Below are 18,581 nucleotides of genomic sequence, written 5' to 3'. Positions count from 1 at the left end.
TGACTTTTTATCAGGGAGTTTGTTTCCAGACCAGAATTAGAATTCAGCCCTGTCAGATCTGGTTGACTCTTAACCCATAACATCACTCTACCTCGTCACCTCATTCTTCTATCTGTAAGAGGAGATGGATGAAATGAACAAAAACAAAAAGATTATTTGTATTCTGTTTCATTTTATTTGGGGCTTCGAGTTAAACTCTTTGCTACTGTGTCTATTACAATAAGTACAGGTATTCAGTCTTAATTCCAATGGGCTCACTATTCAACTTAAAACTCCAGGAAACTCTGGAAGCAAAACTGAACTTATCTTGAATTTTCTTCATTGTGTCTTTTCTGGATGATTTCTTATATTCTTCCGCATGCAGGGGAGGGATGTGGGAAAGTGATAAAATCATCTTTTTTTTTTTTGACATGGCCCCGCTCTACAGCTCAAGTTGGAGTGCGGTGATGCGATCATAGCTCACTGCAGCCCCAACCTCCCTGGCTCAAGCCATCCCCCGACTCCAAGCAGCTGGGACTACAGGCATGAGCCACCACATTAGGCTCACTTTTGTATTTTTTGTAGAGACAGGGTCTCGCTATGTTGCCCAGGCTGGTCTCAAACTCCTGGGTTCAAGCGAACTTCTCACCTCAGCCTCTCAAAGTGCTGAGATTATAGGCATGAGCCACTGTGCCCAGCCAAAAATTATATTTTAAAAAACTCATTAATAATTAATTAACTAGCCCCTCTGGACTAATTTAAAGGTCTTAGCTGGTTATATGGACATCACTCATGGCAAATCTCATTAACTAATAGAAGTGTAAACTATTATTGCTGGGAGTAATAAGTTTTCCTTCCTTTCTGGAGGGCAGTTTTACAATGTAGATCAAAAACGTAAGAAATATGCCTAGACTTCATGTCTATGTTTTTTGTTTGTTTTTTGAGACAGAGTCTCCCTCTGTTGCCCAGGCTGGAGTGCTGTGGCACAGTCTCGGCTCACTGCAACCTCCGCCTCCCAGGTTCAAGCAATTCTCCTGTCTCAGCCTCCCATATAGCTGGGATTACAGGTGTCTGCCACCATGCCCCACTAATTTTTTGTATTTTTAGTAGCGATGGGGTTTCACCATGTTGGCCAGGCTGGTCTCGAACTCTTGACCTCGTGATTCGCCTGCCTCGGCCTCCCAAAGCGCTGGGATTACAGGTGTGAGCCACTGTGCCTGGCTGTTTTTGTTTTTGTTTTTTTTTTTCCTTTTTTCTTTTTTTTTGAGACAGAGTCTTGCTCTGTTGCCCAGACTGGAGTGCAGTGACACCATCTTGGCTCACTGCAATCTCCACCTCCCAGGTTCAAGCAATTCCCCTGTCTTAGCCTCCTGAGTAGCTGGACCACAGATGCGCACCACCACGCCTGGTTAATTTTATTTTTGTATTTTAGTAGAGACAGAGTGTCACCATGTTGGCCAGGATGGTCTAGATTTCCTGACCTCATGATCCACCCGCCTCTGCCTCCTAAAGTGCTGGAATTACAGGCATGAGCCACCGTGCCCGGCCAAGTTTAACTTTTTACGATACTGCCAAACTGTTTTCCAAAGTGGCTGTAACATTTTGCATTCCCACCAGTATGCAATCTTCTAATTTATAAATTCTACTTACATAATAGCATCATAAGGGAGGAAAATACTGATAGAAAAAAAAATGAACACAAAAGAAAATTCTTGGCAACTTCTAAAACAATTGCTCATAATTACAAATAGCCTAAAATGCCCTGAAAATGTGGTTCAGTTAAGTAGACTATGATACATTGATTAATTACCACACAGCTACTGAAAATAAGGAACTGCACCTATATTTACTAACATGAATCAACATTCACTTTACTGGACTTCAATGTTGTTCTCCAAATATCTTCCTAGCTCTCTGCCAGAGGGATTAGTCGTTACGGCTAGATAGGGTCATGTGACTAGTTCTGGCCAATAAGTTATGAATGTAAGTAACTTTAGTCCCTTCTGAGCCAAGCATTAAGTTAATGTTCAGTGTTCCAGAGCTGCCGTTTCTTCAGCACAGTAATTAGTAATGTTTGGGGTAATGGCTGCTCCATGAAGCCCAAGTTCACAGTGACCAACAGGTGCAGAGCTGCCCCACTGCTGACCCAAGATGGACAAGGTGTATAAGCAAGACATAGAGTTTGTTATTTAAGACACTGAGAATTGGGGATTGTTGGGTACCACAGCATAACCTAGTCTCTCCTGAGAGATATGTTCCTGACACAATTTTAAGTGATGAAATCAGATAACAAAACACTATATGTAACACGATCCCATTTTTGTGAGCGTAAGTGTTTTTATGCATAGAATGTGCATCAAAGTGCTAATCAATGGCTGTTACTTTGACTGACATCTTGTTCTTTAAACTTTTCTGTATTACCTCAAGTCTTAACAAAATGCAGATACTTCCATCTTGAAGACTTAAAGTATAAGAGAAACTCTTTTAACCTCATTCCCTGATTTATCTCCCCACCCAAAAATATACATACATTGTAAGTTGCCATTCTAAGCCATTGTAGAGTCTACTCTTCAATAAACATGGGATGGAGAAAAATAGTACAGGATTTAGGCTGACATCCTATCGATGAAAGAGTCAAACTCTGTAAAATATTTGAAGAGATTTTTTCTGATCCAAATAGCAGTGACCACAGCCCATGACACAGCCCTCAGAAGATCCCGAGAATACATGCCCAAGCTGTCGGGGTGGAGCTGCTTGGTTTTACACATTTTAGAGAGACATGAGACATCAATCAAATACATGTAAGATATACATTGGTTCTGTCCAGAAAGGCGGGACATCTTGAAGGTGGTGGGGGCTTCCAGGTTATACTTAGATGTAAAAGTTTTCTGATTGGCAATTGGTTGGAAGAGTTATTATCAATAGAAAGGAATCTCTGGGTTATAATAAGAGGTTGTGAAGATCAAAATTTTATCACGCAGATGAAGCCCCCAGGTAGCAGGCTTCAGGGAGAGTCGACTGTGAATGTTTCTTATCAGACTAAAGGTCTGTGTTGATGTTCATGCTGGAGGGGTACAAGGAGGCATGTCGAACCCCCACTTCCTGGACCCCCACTTCCCATGATGGTCTGAACTAGTCTTTCAGGTTAAACTTAGAGGGCCCTGGCCTAGAGGAGGAAATCCATCCAGATGGTTATCGGGCCTTCAAATTTTATTCTTGGTTTACAAACCAAACACTTCCTAGGAGTATATTGATTTTGGAATTCTAAAATGAGGTGAGGCTGGGCACGGTGGCTCACGCCTGTAATCCCAGCACTCTGGGAGGCTGAGGCAAGTGGATCACCTGAAGTCAGGAGTTCAAAACAAACCTGGCCAACATGGCAAAACCCCATCTCTGCTTTAAAAAGACAAAAATTAGCTGGGCGTGGTGGTGCACGCCTGTAGTCCCAGCTACTCAGGAGGCTGAGGCAGGAGAATCGTTTGAACCCGGGAGGTGGAGGTTGCAGTGAGCCGAGATCATGCCACTGCACTCCAGCCTGGGCGACAATGTGTGAGAGTCCATTTCAAAAAAAAATTAAAAGTAAAAGTAAATTAATTAATAAAATAAAATAAAATGAGGTGAGATGTACAAGAGACTGTGAAAGGAAGGCCATAATAGGGACCCTGGGCAAGTTCTTTATCAGTCCTATAGGATCGTCTCTGGCCCTTCCCTCCCTAAATTGTAGAATAGCTTGGGGACCACTTAAAATAACCATGGTCAGAAGGAAAGCCCAGCCCCTCTCAGGTATTAAGTTCCCTGATTGATCTAAAGTATTTTCTTTGAAGTTTTCTCTTTTGTAAAATAAGTTTTCCAAGAAAATAAGCATGCTTCAAGGAGAACAAGAGAAGTTGGTTTTTCATTTTTGAGATGACTATCTGATGTCTCAGGGTATCACTATGGCCACACTTCAGTTCAAGTTTCAACTCAGCTTGACCCAGAATCAAAACTTCCCAGTACACATATGTTGCTGGTGCAAGCTAGGATTGGAAGTGCAAATGACATTAATATCATCATTGTTTTCAGTTAAGAATTCCTGATCCTTTTTATTGTTTGAGTGTTTTCCCGGTGCCTTTTGAGAAACTAGGGGTGGAGTCTGGGTACAGAAAAGTAACTGACTCTCAGCTTCAGGGCAAAACTACCGTAAACAGTCATCTTAGAGCTTCCATTGACTTCCTGGAGGCCCCAAATCACGGACTTAAGACATGGTGCTACCCAGCTGTGGTTATTTCTCCAGCATCAGAACAGAAGATATCCAGACTACAGCATTTATTAAGAAAAACGTAAGCCACCATCTCTGCCACTAGGGCAGAGATTTCTAATTTTCAAAAATATATATACTCACAAAGCACCATAGACGAAGTGAGTTTTATAAGTTACAAAAGAAATAGATGAAAGAAGAGATCACTATGCTCTTGAGTGACCATGGAAGGATTTATGAAGGAGATAGGGCTAGAGCTTAGCTGTGGAGATGTGTCTTGGAGTGGGATGAAAGGGAAGAAGAACGTTAAAGAGAATCAGATTCAACACAGGAACAATCCTCAGAAAATCAGCTTCATAGACCTGCACCTGCCTCTACCACAAATGGACCCAGCAACATGATTACCAGGAAACAGAAGGTGAGGTAAAGGCTTCCTTAGCACAAGCATGTGGCAGTAACATCAACAGAGCTGTGGAGGGTGGAATCTCCAAACCTACCCCATTATCAATTAGTGCAACTATAGGTGGAAAAAAAAAACCTGCCAGTGCTGCTTAAGTGTTTATAATTTGACTGATAGAGGTTCTGTTCTTTGTCCTAGAATCCATCAGAGCATCAGATCATGACTGAGGGAGGAAGAGAGATAGGTACTTGAGTCATCTCAAGAGTCCATCCATGGGAAAGAACGGGAGGCAGGAGGAGAGAAACAAAAGCTACTTCTTGAGTATAGACACTCCACCTTTGGTATGGATGCTTTAATGACCCAGCTGACTTAAAGAGAGATGTAAAGGCAAGGTTCACATCATCCACTCTTTCTTTTGAGCTGTAACATTGTATCTGTGACTCTAGGTCCAATAACACAGGCGTCCCCGGGGCGTGGACAGGTGCTGGTTGGTGGCCTGTTAGGAATTGGCCACAGAGCAGGTGAGCAGTGGGCGAGCCCGCATTACCCCTGAGCTCTGCCTCCTAATGCTTCAGGCACTAAATTCTCATAGGAGGCAAACCCTAATGTGAACTGTGCACACAAGGGATCTAGGTTGCGTGCTCCTTATGAGATTCTTACTAATGCCTGATGATTTTAGGTGGAACAATTTCATCCTAAAACCATCCCTCCCAACCCCAGTCCATGGAAAACTTGTTTTCCACGAAACCAGTCCCTGGTGCTAAAAAGGTTGGGGACTGCTGCCGTAGCGGATTCAAGAGCCATTACACTGAGGCCAGCTTCAGCCAAACACCTTCAACTGACTGAAGTCATGAGTTCCTAGAGGGGTCTGTATGAGGAATTTATCCACCACCTGGCCCCATTCTTCTGAGGACATTCTGAAATGCTGAAACCAAACCGAGAAACTGAAGAGCCAATTACCTTAGAGATCTGCTATAGGACCTGGAACAGAACCAAGGGCTAGATGTTGGAAAGTCACTGAGATGCCATTTATCATGTGGGCTGAGAACAGTCAGTCTGAGAATATTCCCGTTTGGGTAATTCTATATCACTCACCCCAAATTTTTCTTCCTTGAAAGTAATGTTGCTGTCAGTTGTTTAGCTATTAACCATTTGCAATTTGGGGTGCCTATCACCTTGGTAATGGAAGAAGAAACTTGATATTCCAGCTAAAATTCCAATTTCCAGGAAGATTTCTTTTTAAGTTTTTTTGAGAGAGTTTCAACTCACACCACCCAGGCTGGAGTGCAGTGGTGTGATCATGGCTCACTGCAGCCTTGACTACCCGGGCTCAGGTGATCCTCCCACCTCAGCCTCCCAAGTACCTGGGACGACAGGTGCACGCCACCATGTTTTTGTATTTTTAGTAGACGTGGGGTTTCAACCATGTAATCCAGGCTGGTCTTGAACTCCTGGGCTCAAGCCATCTGCCCACCTCAACCTCCCAAACTGCTGGAATTACAGGTGTGAACCACTGTGCCCGATCGATTAAAATTTTTTAAAAGCAACTGCCATTAGACAAGTCACCCTGTTTGTTTTCTTTACCTATAAAATATCAGGAGCCGGGCGTCGTGACTCATGCCTGTAACCCCAGCACTTTGGGAGGTCAAGGCAGGCTGATCATCTGAGATCAGGAGTTCGAGACCAGCCTGGCCAACATGGTAAAACCCCATCTCTACAAAAATATAAAACTTATCCAGGCGTGGTGGTGCATGCCTGGAGTCCCAGCTACTTTGGAGGCTGAGGCAGGAGAATCACTTGAACCCAGGAGGCAGAGGTTGCAGTGAGCCGAGATCACGCCACTGCACTCCAGCCCAGGCAACAAAGTGAGACTGTCTAAAAAAAAAAAAAAAAAAAAAAAGGCCAGGCGCGGTGGCTCACGCCTGTAATCCCTGCACTTTGGGAGGCCGAGACGGGCGAATCAGGAGGTCAGGAGATTGAGACCATCCTGGTGAACACAGTGAAACCCCGTCTCTACTAAAAATACAAAATAATTAGCCGGGCGTGGTGGCGGGTGCCTGTAGTCCCAGCTTCTAGGGAAGCTGAGGCAGGAGAATGGTGTGAACCCGGGAGGCCCCGGAGCTTGCAGTGAGCAGAGATCGTGCCACTGCACTCCACCCTGGGCAACAGAGTGAGACTCCGTCTCAAAAAAAAAGAGAGAGAGAAGAAAAATCAGGGAACTGGATGTTGCTTGTGGGAAAATAGTGAGTCGTTCGGAACCCTCCTCCTAAAAAAAAACCTCAGGTCTTCATCCTCTGGCCCCCATCTTCCTAAATCGACCTACTCTACTGTTCCTCACATCCAGAAACACCCGGCTGGCATTCCCAGCAGCCACCCTGAGGACATGATAAGCGAGATCTCCTTATATTTGAGCATCCAAGGACTGGGGAAAGTGCTAGTTACGAACACCAAGTCACACACAGCTCATCACCCAGTTCTCAGGACTTCCCCACCCTTCCTTTCCGCCCTCAAGAAATGGCAAATGGCTGCTTTGGGAGTGACCAAATCTCTGGAATTTCTCCCACAGCATACTCCTTCCGCACTCTGCCCTATAAACTCATTTCAACAATCCAGCCCTGCACATAAGGGAGGCATTATTGAGTGGCCTGAAGCTTACAAAATCTTTCACTGGCTTTGTTTTTTAAAGAGTTAAAAAAAAATAGCTGTCTTCATTTTTGTTGCTTTTTTTCCCCCCCCAAAAATGCACAGATTTGCTTCTGAGTGAGAATTTATAAGAAATTAAAAATCTGGAAATGTCCAATTCAGGGAATGAGAAATGTATCACCACAATAGATGTTTGAATTACAACTAGCATGTTTTGCACCTCACCTGTGTGCCATGGGTGATTTAAATACAAATCACATTTAAACAAGTTCAACTAAATTATAAAAGTGAACGTGGCTTGTTCTTTGAAGGATTTGCTGAGAGCACCAGCTTTGGTGTTCGGCACACCTGCACTCCAATCCAGAAGTGTGTTATTTTTATAAAAATGTAATTATTATTTAGATGCTAATAAAACATAAGCTCCAGGACCCCTCACTTGTGCAAGCCTCTAAAAATGAGTGGTATTTGTGGTGCCTGTCAGATTGTCAAAATGTGTAATTTGTGGTGCTTTCTTTATCATTCTAAATAAATGGTCCTTTTAGCACCTAATTTTGTAGTCATAATTTGATACTTTTTTCCTTCAAGAGGGCCTTGCAGATTGTGTACTTTACTCTTTTCCCAAAGCCTAGATCCACCCCTGCCTATGCAGTAGGAATTATTAACAATTCTGTCTTGCAGATGATGAAACTGAGGCCCAGAGAGGTTAAGTGACTTGCCCAGGTACACACAGCCTGTAAGTGATGACACCCAGATTAGAACCCAGGCAGTCTGGCACCACATGGAGTACTCAACCAGAATACATTATTGCCGGCCGGGCGCGGTGGCTCAAGCCTGTAATCCCAGCACTTTGGGAGGCCGAGACGGGCGGATCACGAGGTCAGGAGATCGAGACCATCCTGGCTAATACGCTGAAACCCCGTCTCTACTAAAAATACAAAAACTAGCCGGGCGAGGTGGCTGGCGCCTGTAGTCCCAGCTACTCGGGAGGCTGAGGCAGGAGAATGGCGTAAACCCAGGAGGCAGAGCTTGCAGTGAGCTGAGATCTGGCCACTGCACTCCAGTCCGGGCGACAGAGCGAGACTCCGTCTCAAAAAAAAAAAAAAAAAAAAAAGAATACATTATTGCCTCTTATTATTTTCACATAAAGCTCCTAGCAAGCTCCCTGAGACACTGGGACATTACAGATACTCAATAACTGGTAGCTTTTGCTATTTTGTCAATCTAAAGCTGCTTTGATAATAATGGGAATATAACTATCTTTATTTAAAGACACCATATAAACGTCAGCTAACAAAACAGATAACTCTGTAGCAGACAATGTTTATACAAGGGACTTTCTTTTAAATACTAATTTCCCAAAATATCCTTTAAAAATACTACTGTTCAAAGTGTGCGGCTGGGCACAATGGTTTATGTCTGTAATTCCAGCACTTTGAGAGGCCAGGGCAAGCAGATCACTTGAGCTCAGGAGTTTGAGACCAGCCTGGTCAACGTCTCATGATGAAACCCCGTCTCTATTAAAAATACAAAAATTAGCCAGGCGTGGGGGAGTGCACCTGTAATCCCATCTGCTTGGGAGGTCGAGGCATGAGAATCACTTGAATCCGGGAGCCAGAGGTTGCAGAGAGCAGAGAGCCCGCCACTGCTCTCCAGCCTGGGTGACACAGCGAGATTCTGTCTCAAAAAAAAAAAAAAGTGTGGTCCATGGACCACCTGCTTCAGAATCATTTGCGCCCCATCCCAAACCTAATGGATCTAAACCAGTGGAAGTGGAACTCAGGAAGCTGAATGTTTAATGAACACCCCAAATGACTTTTTCCACCCGAAGGGTGAAAACCATTGCTTTTAGGATTCATTCCACTACGGGTGACTAAGTGCCCATTGTCTACAGATGGGGTGGAGGGTGAGAGGTGAAGGAACTTGAATCTAAGGTGTTACTGGTATATTTCCAATTACAGGTGAATGACAAATAACTGCAATGCAAGTTAATAGTCATATTCAGCTATATTAAAATTTGCATAAGATTTGCATAGACTTACATTTTTAAAATTAAGTTTACATACAATTTTTAAGACCATAATGATTGAGAATAGAGTGTTCATTACATTCTCAGGTTCTGTTCTAAGATGTAAGTATATAATTGTTTCACCTTTCAAAATCCTAACTAAGTTATTGCATCGTCCCCATACAGACATAGAGGCTCGCAAATGTTAAGTGACTCTTCAGTAAGTGCAGACCCAAGATTTGAACCCAGAAATCTGGTGCCAAAGCCCATGCCCTCAAACCCTATATCACAAAAACTAAATATAAAAAAGAATGGATTAGGGATAAAAGGTAAAATTGCAAGTCCATAAAATTTTATACCTTGGATTTTTTTTCCTGATTTAGTCATTTTCAAGATAAATAGATATTGTGCTGGGTTGAAGACAGCATGAAATCACTAAAATAAGTCCAAGCCATGTTTTTCTATGACAGAAAGCCCAGAGACTGTGAAGCCTACTTGAGCCTGTAGATGTTAGAGTTTAAACAGTCTTTCTAGTTTAGACACAGAATCTTTGTTTCAGTCCATCCCACACTCTCCTGTCTCCACACCCCCAAAAAAGTTTCAAGATCTTTAGCCTAAATTCCTTCACGCAGCACTTCAGCAGCAGGAGTCTAAGACCACGGCCAGCATTAAGTGCTGACAACGTTTTAAGCACTGGGGTGTCATAATTCATTCAGTCCTCACAACCCTATCCTTTCTCCACATTTCACAGAAGAGGAATGTAAGGCCGAAAGAACATTGTCCAGGGTCCCAGAGCTGATAAGTGACAGGATCAAGAATCAAGTGGTCCCAGACATCCTGGCACCAAGCCCATGCCTTCAGCCATCTACTAAACCATCTCCCAGTTATTGAGTACCCACTGTATACCAGGTGCTTAACACAAACTAGCTGAGTCCTTGCAAGTTTGCTCAAAAAGAGCCGCATTCCCTGCCCTGACCAACAAGGACATGAAGGCTCTGAGAGATTAAAGGTCTTGCCCAGAACACACAACTAAGTAGAGCCCAGCCTGTCTCTTTGCATCCAAAGCCTGCACTTTTCCAACACCACTACGATGCCTCCTGGGATTTTCATTAGCTATTCCCTCCCTAGAGGGAAGCATCATTACTACCACTTGACTGTTAAGCACATTCACAAGACAGAGAGCATGAAGATCACTATCTTCATGTTTAGGCAGTTGGTCTTCAAAACTGCTCTTCAAAACAGGGCCTGGAAAAGGGAGAAAAGGTCCGCCTACTTGTATCTTCCTCCCACCCTGCAGGAACACGCTGGAAGCTACACGGCTTAAATATTTAAGGCATGTGTGTGAACAGCACTTCTACTTTATGACAGGGTCATGTTGCGCATTAGATCTCAATGCTATTTGTGTGAACCCGTTTCATACTTTTCAAAGACAAATTGCCTGTCTAGTCATCATTTTATTGACATTTCATATTTGCAGGTTTTATTCGCCTGTAAGGTTAAGACATTTAAAACACAAATCCTGACAAACGCACAGACCAGCAACTCAAGGAACTCAGACGCTTTGGTTCTCGGTGCTGGCCACCGTTAAATGCTAAACCACCGGTAGTCACTAAATGGGAAAGTCGTGTTCTCCCCGTCTTCAGATGGGAAAAGCTGAGGCTTCCAGGAGTCTAGAACTCCTCTCAGATTGCCTTTCTCCCTGGATCAACCAGGAAGGATGATAACAGCAGACAGCCACGCGTGGTAAGGAAAAAAACTTGTAATTATAATAACTTTTGGAGCTGCCTCAGAAATTAACAACGACGAACAGAAATCTGCACAATGAACAGGAGCCAAGAAGAAAAACGCGGCTCCGCAGGACAAGTCCCGGGCACAGTTCTGCAGGAAGCCTCAGGCCAGATCAGGCACCGCGGCTCACACAGAGGTGACCCACAAGTGACCCACAGAGGGGGACCCCTGGGCCTTTGGTGGGGGCCTGGGCTACGGCCGAAGGGGGCCCGGGCAGAAGCCCCGAGGCCGGGGCGGCGGAGGGAAGGGGGCGGCCGCGCCCGGGCCCCGGCTCCCGGCGGCTCCACTTACTTGCTCCGTTGAGTGGCCCCAGCTCTGCGCCTCTTCCTGCGACCCCACACTCAGGGACACCCCCAGGCACAGCCCCAGCAGCAGGAGCATGGCGGGGCGAGGGCGCGGGACTCTCGGGGACCCGGCGGGACGCGCTTTGCAGCGCCCAGGGCTCCTGCCACTGCGGGACGCGCTCAGGGCCGCCCACCCCGCGGTCCCCTCCTGGACCCCGCCTACCCCGGTCCCAGTCCGGACCCCGCCCACCCCTCGGTCCCCTCCTGGACTCAACTCTCCCACCCCCAGCCCAGACCCCACTCCCCGCCCCTCTAATCCGGGCCCCGCCTTCTCCACGCCCATTCCCAATCCAGGCCCCTCATTTCCCGCCCGCTGACCAGACCCTGCCTCCCTGGACCCCCACCTGGCCCGGGCCTCGCCTCCCTGGGCCCCAGTCAGCACCCAGTTTCCCCAGGTCCCCAACCCCAAGCCCCGCCTCTCCACGCCCCCATTTCTCCCCACCTCCCCCGTCCCGGCCCCACCTCTCCTGTCCCCGTCCCCACCGAGGCCAACTTCCCGGACCCCACCTACCACCACCCCCGTAAACCAGTCCCCGCCTCCCTGCGCGCCCACACACCAGGCCCCGCCTCCCTAGCCCCCACCCCGCCCCGGGCGCCGCCTTCCCCGCCTCAGTCCCACCAGAAGCCGCGCCTCCCCAGCCCCCAAAGCCGGCCTAGCTCTGTTCGGAGAGAAGGCACTCCAAGCCTGCCTCGCCGCGCACAGCAGAGGCCACCTGTGCTGTCCCCACAGACCCCCCCGACACACACACCCTCCCATCCTGCGGCTGTGACACTTTGCTAAGGACCAGTCTCCTCTGTCGAGCCTCCTACTCCGTTTCTTGCCTCCCCCGCCCCATAACTCTTTCTTCCTCTCCCTCAAGGTGCAAGATGCTTCTTTGTGGACTTGCTTAATTTCTGTCGCCAGAGGACGCGGGAAGGCCAGCCTGGCCCTCAGCACACAGCCCACCCCGCACCTGCCAGCCTGAAGCCGGCAGATCGTCCCCTCTGCACTGGCCACCGACGCTTAGCAGGCAGGACAAAGGATGCTACCTGCAGTCTAGCGCAGGAGGGACTGGCAAGGTTGCCGTCCTTTATGTTCTGGACTAAGGAGAAAAAGACGAGACGAGGGAAGTGTCTTGGCAGCCTGTAGTGTTTCTGAGTTTCTGGTTATTAATCATGAAAGTGAGTGCCATTATGTATCTTAGTTACAAACTATTGGTGATACTTCCATCCTGCCTTTGGAAGAATTCTTATCCACAAGTCGTCTACACCCGGCCTTCTATAGGCTGAGTGCGTCTTTTTTATCTGGTGATACACATTGCAGTTGGGGCTACTTGTTCATTTCATCTTGCAAAGGATGTTTTTTATGTCTCTGTGACACTTTCATCTAAATGGATGAGGTGAGTGACAGACCTTAAGGACCAAAAACAGAGAAGTAGCTAACTTTGGACCATGGAATAGAGAATATTATTCCATGTAGGATAACTATGGGGCGGTTAAATAATCATTGCGACGTCTCCAGGAACATGGAGAATGTTGATAGTGTGATCTAAAAAGAAAATCACATCACCAAATCGTATCAACAGCATGATTTCAATTAGGTAGAAATACATATGAATGGACATAACTAGAAAAAAAACATGAAAAATAAAAACAGTGGGTAGGTTAGTTTGTGGTGAGATCCTCGAAAACATTTATTCTTGTTGAAATGCTGTTTGTTTAACAAATTAGGAGAGGTTAAAAACAAACACCTTGCTACTGTGAAATAAACGGAAGGAAAATTATTGTCATCAGCAGTTAACCCTTTAGTAGCCTAACCACTAGTCAGCATGCAACCAATAGGAAACAACCGTAGCTGGTTATTTTTCCCAGGAGAGGAAAGTAACTATTTGTGAACCGGAAGTTGAATGGACAAAGCCAGGTTATTTGCAGTGGGGAACCATAGAGCCACCATTATTTCAATCCATGATTGCAACAGAACAGACTCCATCGTCTTTCCTGCCCTACCATCCCTCTCTCTTGAAATGTTGAAAGGGCCCATATTAAACTATTTTTGCCTTTATAGCTGATCTCTCTCTCTCTTTTTTTTTTTCCAAATTCATACTAACTGGGTTTTACAGCAGTCTAACGTTCAGAAAAGTGAGTTTTATTTTCTTCACCTCGGAGGACCCTCTGATTCTACCCTAGACTGTGCTGCTAATGTGTTGTTTGTTTAATATAAAGCCACTTTCTCCAATTGTACCAGTTCTTTGAGGACAAGCATCTCCCCCAACTTCTAGTACTGTACTAAATATATGGTTAGCACTTAACGGCCTTTTGATGAATGAGATTAGTAGATGGGAGGAATGAGTGTGGAGGGTAGAGCCAGGCTGTGCCAGGGAGGTGGGGCTGGACTAGAGTGCAAACTTGACCGCTACCGAGCTGTATGACTTGTTAGAGTTTCTGAACTTTCTATTATTTTCAAGCTGTAATAGTTCAGTACTCTATGTGACATTTGTGTGTCTGTATGATGATCTGTAAAATCTAGGTAGGTGTGATAAAAATAAGACCTAGTGAAAGTTTTCCAAGATTGCCAACAAGCAAAGGCAGTGATTTATGTCAGTCTTATAAATAAGGGCCAAGGTGTCCCCACATACATTTGTCGTTTGATTCCACGTTTCTCATTTTACCTCCAGGAGGAGCTGAATTTCCGGTTACTGAACACATAAAATCTCAAAGCTAGAAAAGACCCTACAGGATGTCTAGCTCAATTCATTCACCAGGACCACGTGCCATGAGTGACAAATCACAGGGAAGGACCCTGGTGTTCACGGACAGGATCTAGATGCAGAGCTGAGTGACAAGGAATTCAGAGTCCAAAAATGAATAGGAGCTGTTTCTCCTGGGCCAGAGATGCTGCTCTGTCCACGCCACTTCTAGGAAATGATTCCCACAAGTAACTGAACGATGGGCCAAAGTACTCCAGAATTGTCGAATCACACTTCTGAGCTTTATCCCTTTATCCTGGTCTCCTACAGGAGACTACCAATGGATGCGCCCAAAATCATGGTCAAAACAACCATGACTTAAAGAGATTAAAGAGTTGAAAGCAGGCTGCATATTTGTCTTCTTTTAAACCTCTCCCTTGATTTTACATCCTGACACCCCATAGCTCCTAAATCCAGCTATGGTTAGAGTCAAGCCACCACCCAGTCCTTTGGTCTCCACCTCCTCTCCCTCTCCCCCTCTCCCATCCTCCCTTCTGAGCCTCTGTAAGGCCATTGTTCTATTCTGGGCCAGCTCTTTCTCCCCATCCTTGGTCTGCTCCTTTTTTATCTACTTATATGGCCTTGTGTGTTTCTCTTGGCCCCCTGACAACTATGTAGAATTGCTACAGTTTTTTACAACCTTGGCTTTTTTTTTTTTTTTTCTTGATTAGAGGGGACTACTAGGGAGGAAATGGGTTCCTTTTGACTTTGACTTGATGATTTCTCAGAAGCCCAGTTACAGCCTGTCAGGAGTCTAGATATACCCACTTTTCATCTGCTTCACCAAGCACTGAGTTTTGTCCACAGAGATTTGTGAAGGAAGAAATAGGGAATGCAGTTTTCAAATTTATGATTGGTGATTGCTGAACTCATCGACTGTTCACAAAATGTAACACTTACCATGTTTTAATTATTGGCTTGCAGATTTGAGACCCAAATTAGACTCTGATTTCTTCATGGTCAAGGATTATGTCATTCTTGTTTTGACATCCTGGAATAGAGAAGACGTGCTGTATGTTTGATGAAGGAATGAAAAAATGTATATTTGCCGTTATGTTACCCTGTGCTAGTTGTGTATGATATGACAAGTTTTAGACAGAGTCCATGACCTTGAAGAAGTTACCATTTAGATATGAAGATGGAGCTAACAAAATGGACAAAATTGGAACTCAATAGTGATTTCCTAAGAGGAGAAGGGACAAGATTGTGATTATAGTTGTGGTCTGGAAGGCTTCATGAAGGATGTGGAAGTTAATGTTTGCATGAATTTGATTTTGAAAGCCAAGTGGAGAAGAGAAAACATCAAGGAGACAGAGAAGGAGGGGGAACACGAGTGGAAAAGGCTTTGACATTGGGGAAGGAACAATATAAAATTCTGAGGTTCAAGTCTGGGCAGTTGCCTGTGGAATTTGGTGGAGGGTGGGGGCTGAAAAATGGGAAAGTGTAACACAGTGATCCCAAACACAAATCTGCCAGCCAGTGCAGATGCCTGACCCCATTTTCTCCATCTGCTTGTGGAAGGAGAAAACTGAAGTCATCATGTGGTATTTCTTTTTTTTTTTTTGGAGACAAGATCTCTGTCTCCCAGGCTGGAATGCAGTTGTGCGATCTCAGCTCACTGCAGCCTCTGCTTCACGGGATCAAGCAATTCTCCCACCTCAGCCTCAACCATGCCCGGCTAATTTTTGTATTTTTAGTAGAGATGGGGTTTCACCATGTTGCCCAGGCTGGTCTCAAACTCCTGAGCTCAGGTGATCCACCCACCTCAGCCTCCCAAAGTACTGGGATTACATGTGTGAGCCACCGTGCCCCACCAACTTCTTAAAGAACTGTCCTTTGCTGTGCTCCAAGGTTTTTGTTACTCCTTGATCAATAACAATATTGATAACACTGTCTCACTGTGAGCCTGTGGGGTAGAGAGTGAAAAATGTATGTCCCCACGGGAGGTATGTATGTTGGAAAGGGGATGGTAAACCAGGATCTCAGGAGACAGTGGAAAACCTGCTTAGCTGGACATGGTGGCTCATTCCTGTAATCCTAGCTACTAGGGAGGCTGAGGCAGGAGGATCACTTGAGACCAGGAGTTTGAAACCAGTCTGAGCAACATAGCAAGACCACTAACAAGAAAAAAAAATGAAGGAAGGAAGGAAGGAAAGAAGGAAGGGAGGGAGGGAGGAAGGGAGGGAGGGGGAAGGAAGGAGGGGAAGAGGGAGGGAGGCATGGAAAGAGAAAGAAAGAGAGAAGGAGGGAGGGAAGAAAAGAAAAAAGGAAGGGAGGGAGGGAGGGAAAGAGAGAGGGAAGGAAAGCAGGAAGGAGGGAAGGAGGAAGGAAAGAAGGAAGGAGGGAAGGAAGGAAGGAAGGAAGGAAGGGGAGGGGGAAAGAGAGGGAAAGACAAAGAGAGAAAGGGGGAGGAAGGTAAGGAAGGAAGAAAAAGAAAGCAGAAAAGAATAACGTTCTTGATAATATAGAAATCCTGCTAACACATCCCACAGATGCAGTAGCATACACATGCCACTTATAACAATCATTACTATTTCTGTTCCCCATGCTGGTTGCCACTACCAATACTATAAAGTGAGGAGTTGAACACGAGTACTTTTCCAATGACATCAGTGCTGTTGGCTCTCTATCCAGTATTCATCCAGACTGTGACACCTGTCCAGAGTCATATACGTCAAGAGCTCTATACGATTATGTGATATGCCTAACATGAAATGCCAAAGGAACTCTAGCCTCTGGCAGCGATCTCATCAAAACTGCACGTGCATCTGCTGTTTGGTCCACCAAACCCACTTTGGAGAATTTATCATATGAATGAACCTGCTCACGTACAGAAAGGTGTAGGTACGAGATCACACATTACAGCGTGAATTCGTTAGTAATGTCCAGAGATTGGAAACAACCCAAAAAGTCCCTTAACAAGAGTCTGGTTAGATACAACGTGATACTATGAAGTCTGATTAGATACAGTTTGGTACTATGAAGTCTGGTTAGATACAACGTGGTACTATGAAGCCGGATTAGATACAGCGTGGTACTCTGAAGTCTGATTAGATACAATGTGGTACTGTGAAGCTGTACGAAAGAATGAGGAAGGCTTCTATGTCTTGCTACAGAAAGATGGAGCTAACAAAATGGACAAAATTGGAACTCAATAGTGATTTCCTAAGAGGAGAAGGGACAAGATTGTGATTGTAGTTGTGGTCTGGAAGGCTTCACGAAGGATGTGGAAGTTAATATTTGCATGAATTTGATTTTGAAAGCCAAGTGGAGAAGAGAAAACGTCATGCAAGGAGGGAAGAAAGAGCCAAGTGCAGGCTGCCTTTAGTGTAAGAAAGAAAGAAAATAAGAAAGCATAGTCATATTTGCTTGCATGTTTTGCATAAGGAAATTCTAGGAAACATGAACCATGAAGAAAATTATTTGTGGGGACAGGGTGCTAAGAGGATGGGAACAGGACAGATTTGATCTCAGGAAGGGATGGGTTTTGTTGTATTACTGTATTATATATTTATGGTATTTTTAAAATATTTGACTCTTTATTTTTGACCACAGTGAATGTACTACATATTCAGGGTTAATAAATTAATTTAAAACTACAGCCAAAAGAAGAGGAGGAGGAGGACAAGGAGGAAGAAGAGGAGAAAGAGGAGGAAGAGCAGGAGGCGGAAGAGGAGGAAGAGGAGGAGGCAGAGGAGGAGGCAGAGGAGGAGAACAGCTGACCCCTCAGGTCTCTCTTATTGAAGACTTTATCTCTCCTGGGCTTGCTGGGTAGATACAAAACTCAGTGGCTCACGGTGGGAAGGAACTGCACTATCCTCTTCTAGCTTCCCCTCCTGGGCTCAGTTGTGCACACACACACACACACACACACACACACGCACCAGCCATGCTCAACTCCTTCTGGTTTCCTCAGCACCCCCATTCCTTCTTGCCCCTTGTTTTGCATGGATTCTTCTCTTTTCTGGAATGTCTGCCTCTACCTCCCCACCCCACCCTGCAAATGTCACCTCCTCCAGCACGGTGTCTCCCAGATCTCATCAGGTTGATAAATGCCTCCAATAGAGCACCCAGCTGTTTGTTTATGTGTCTCTCTCTCATTAAACCAAGACCCAGCAGAGGGCTCTGTCTTCTTCTTCTTTTTTTTTTTTTTTTTTTTTTTGAGACGGAGTTTCGCTCTGTCACCAGGCTGGAGTGCAGTGGCATGATCTCGGCTCACTGCATCTCCACCTGCTGGGTTCAAGTGATTCTCCTGCCTCAGCCTCCCGAGTAGCTGGGATTACAGGCGCCTACCACCATGCCCGGCTAATTTTTGTATTTTTAGTAGAGACGGGGTTTCACTATGTTAGCCAGGATGGTCTCAGTCTCCTGACCTCCTGATCCACCTGCCTCGGCCTCCCAAAGTGCTGGGATTATAGACATGAGCCAATACGCCTAGCTATCTTCTTTTCATCTTTGT

The 18,581-nt window shown here is 45.4% G+C and overlaps 1 protein-coding gene across 1 annotated transcript in view; it reads right to left on the bottom strand.

Annotated features, from left to right (window-relative positions):
- ITIH5 (inter-alpha-trypsin inhibitor heavy chain 5) overlaps positions 1-11,548 on the bottom strand; it is a 102,035-nt gene extending 90,487 nt beyond the window's left edge. The window contains exon 1 of the mRNA XM_033208420.1: positions 11,344-11,548. Within this exon, the coding sequence (XP_033064311.1) occupies positions 11,344-11,433 (90 nt within the window). The 5' untranslated portion in view covers positions 11,434-11,548. The remainder of the gene's footprint in view (positions 1-11,343) is intronic.
- Positions 11,549-18,581: the final 7,033 nt, after the last annotated feature.

The sequence above is a fragment of the Trachypithecus francoisi genome, unplaced genomic scaffold (assembly GCF_009764315.1).
Source record: "Trachypithecus francoisi isolate TF-2019V2 unplaced genomic scaffold, Tfra_2.0 Lachesis_group9, whole genome shotgun sequence".
Lineage (NCBI taxonomy): Eukaryota > Metazoa > Chordata > Mammalia > Primates > Cercopithecidae > Trachypithecus > Trachypithecus francoisi.
This window is presented reverse-complemented; position numbering and strand designations above follow the sequence as displayed.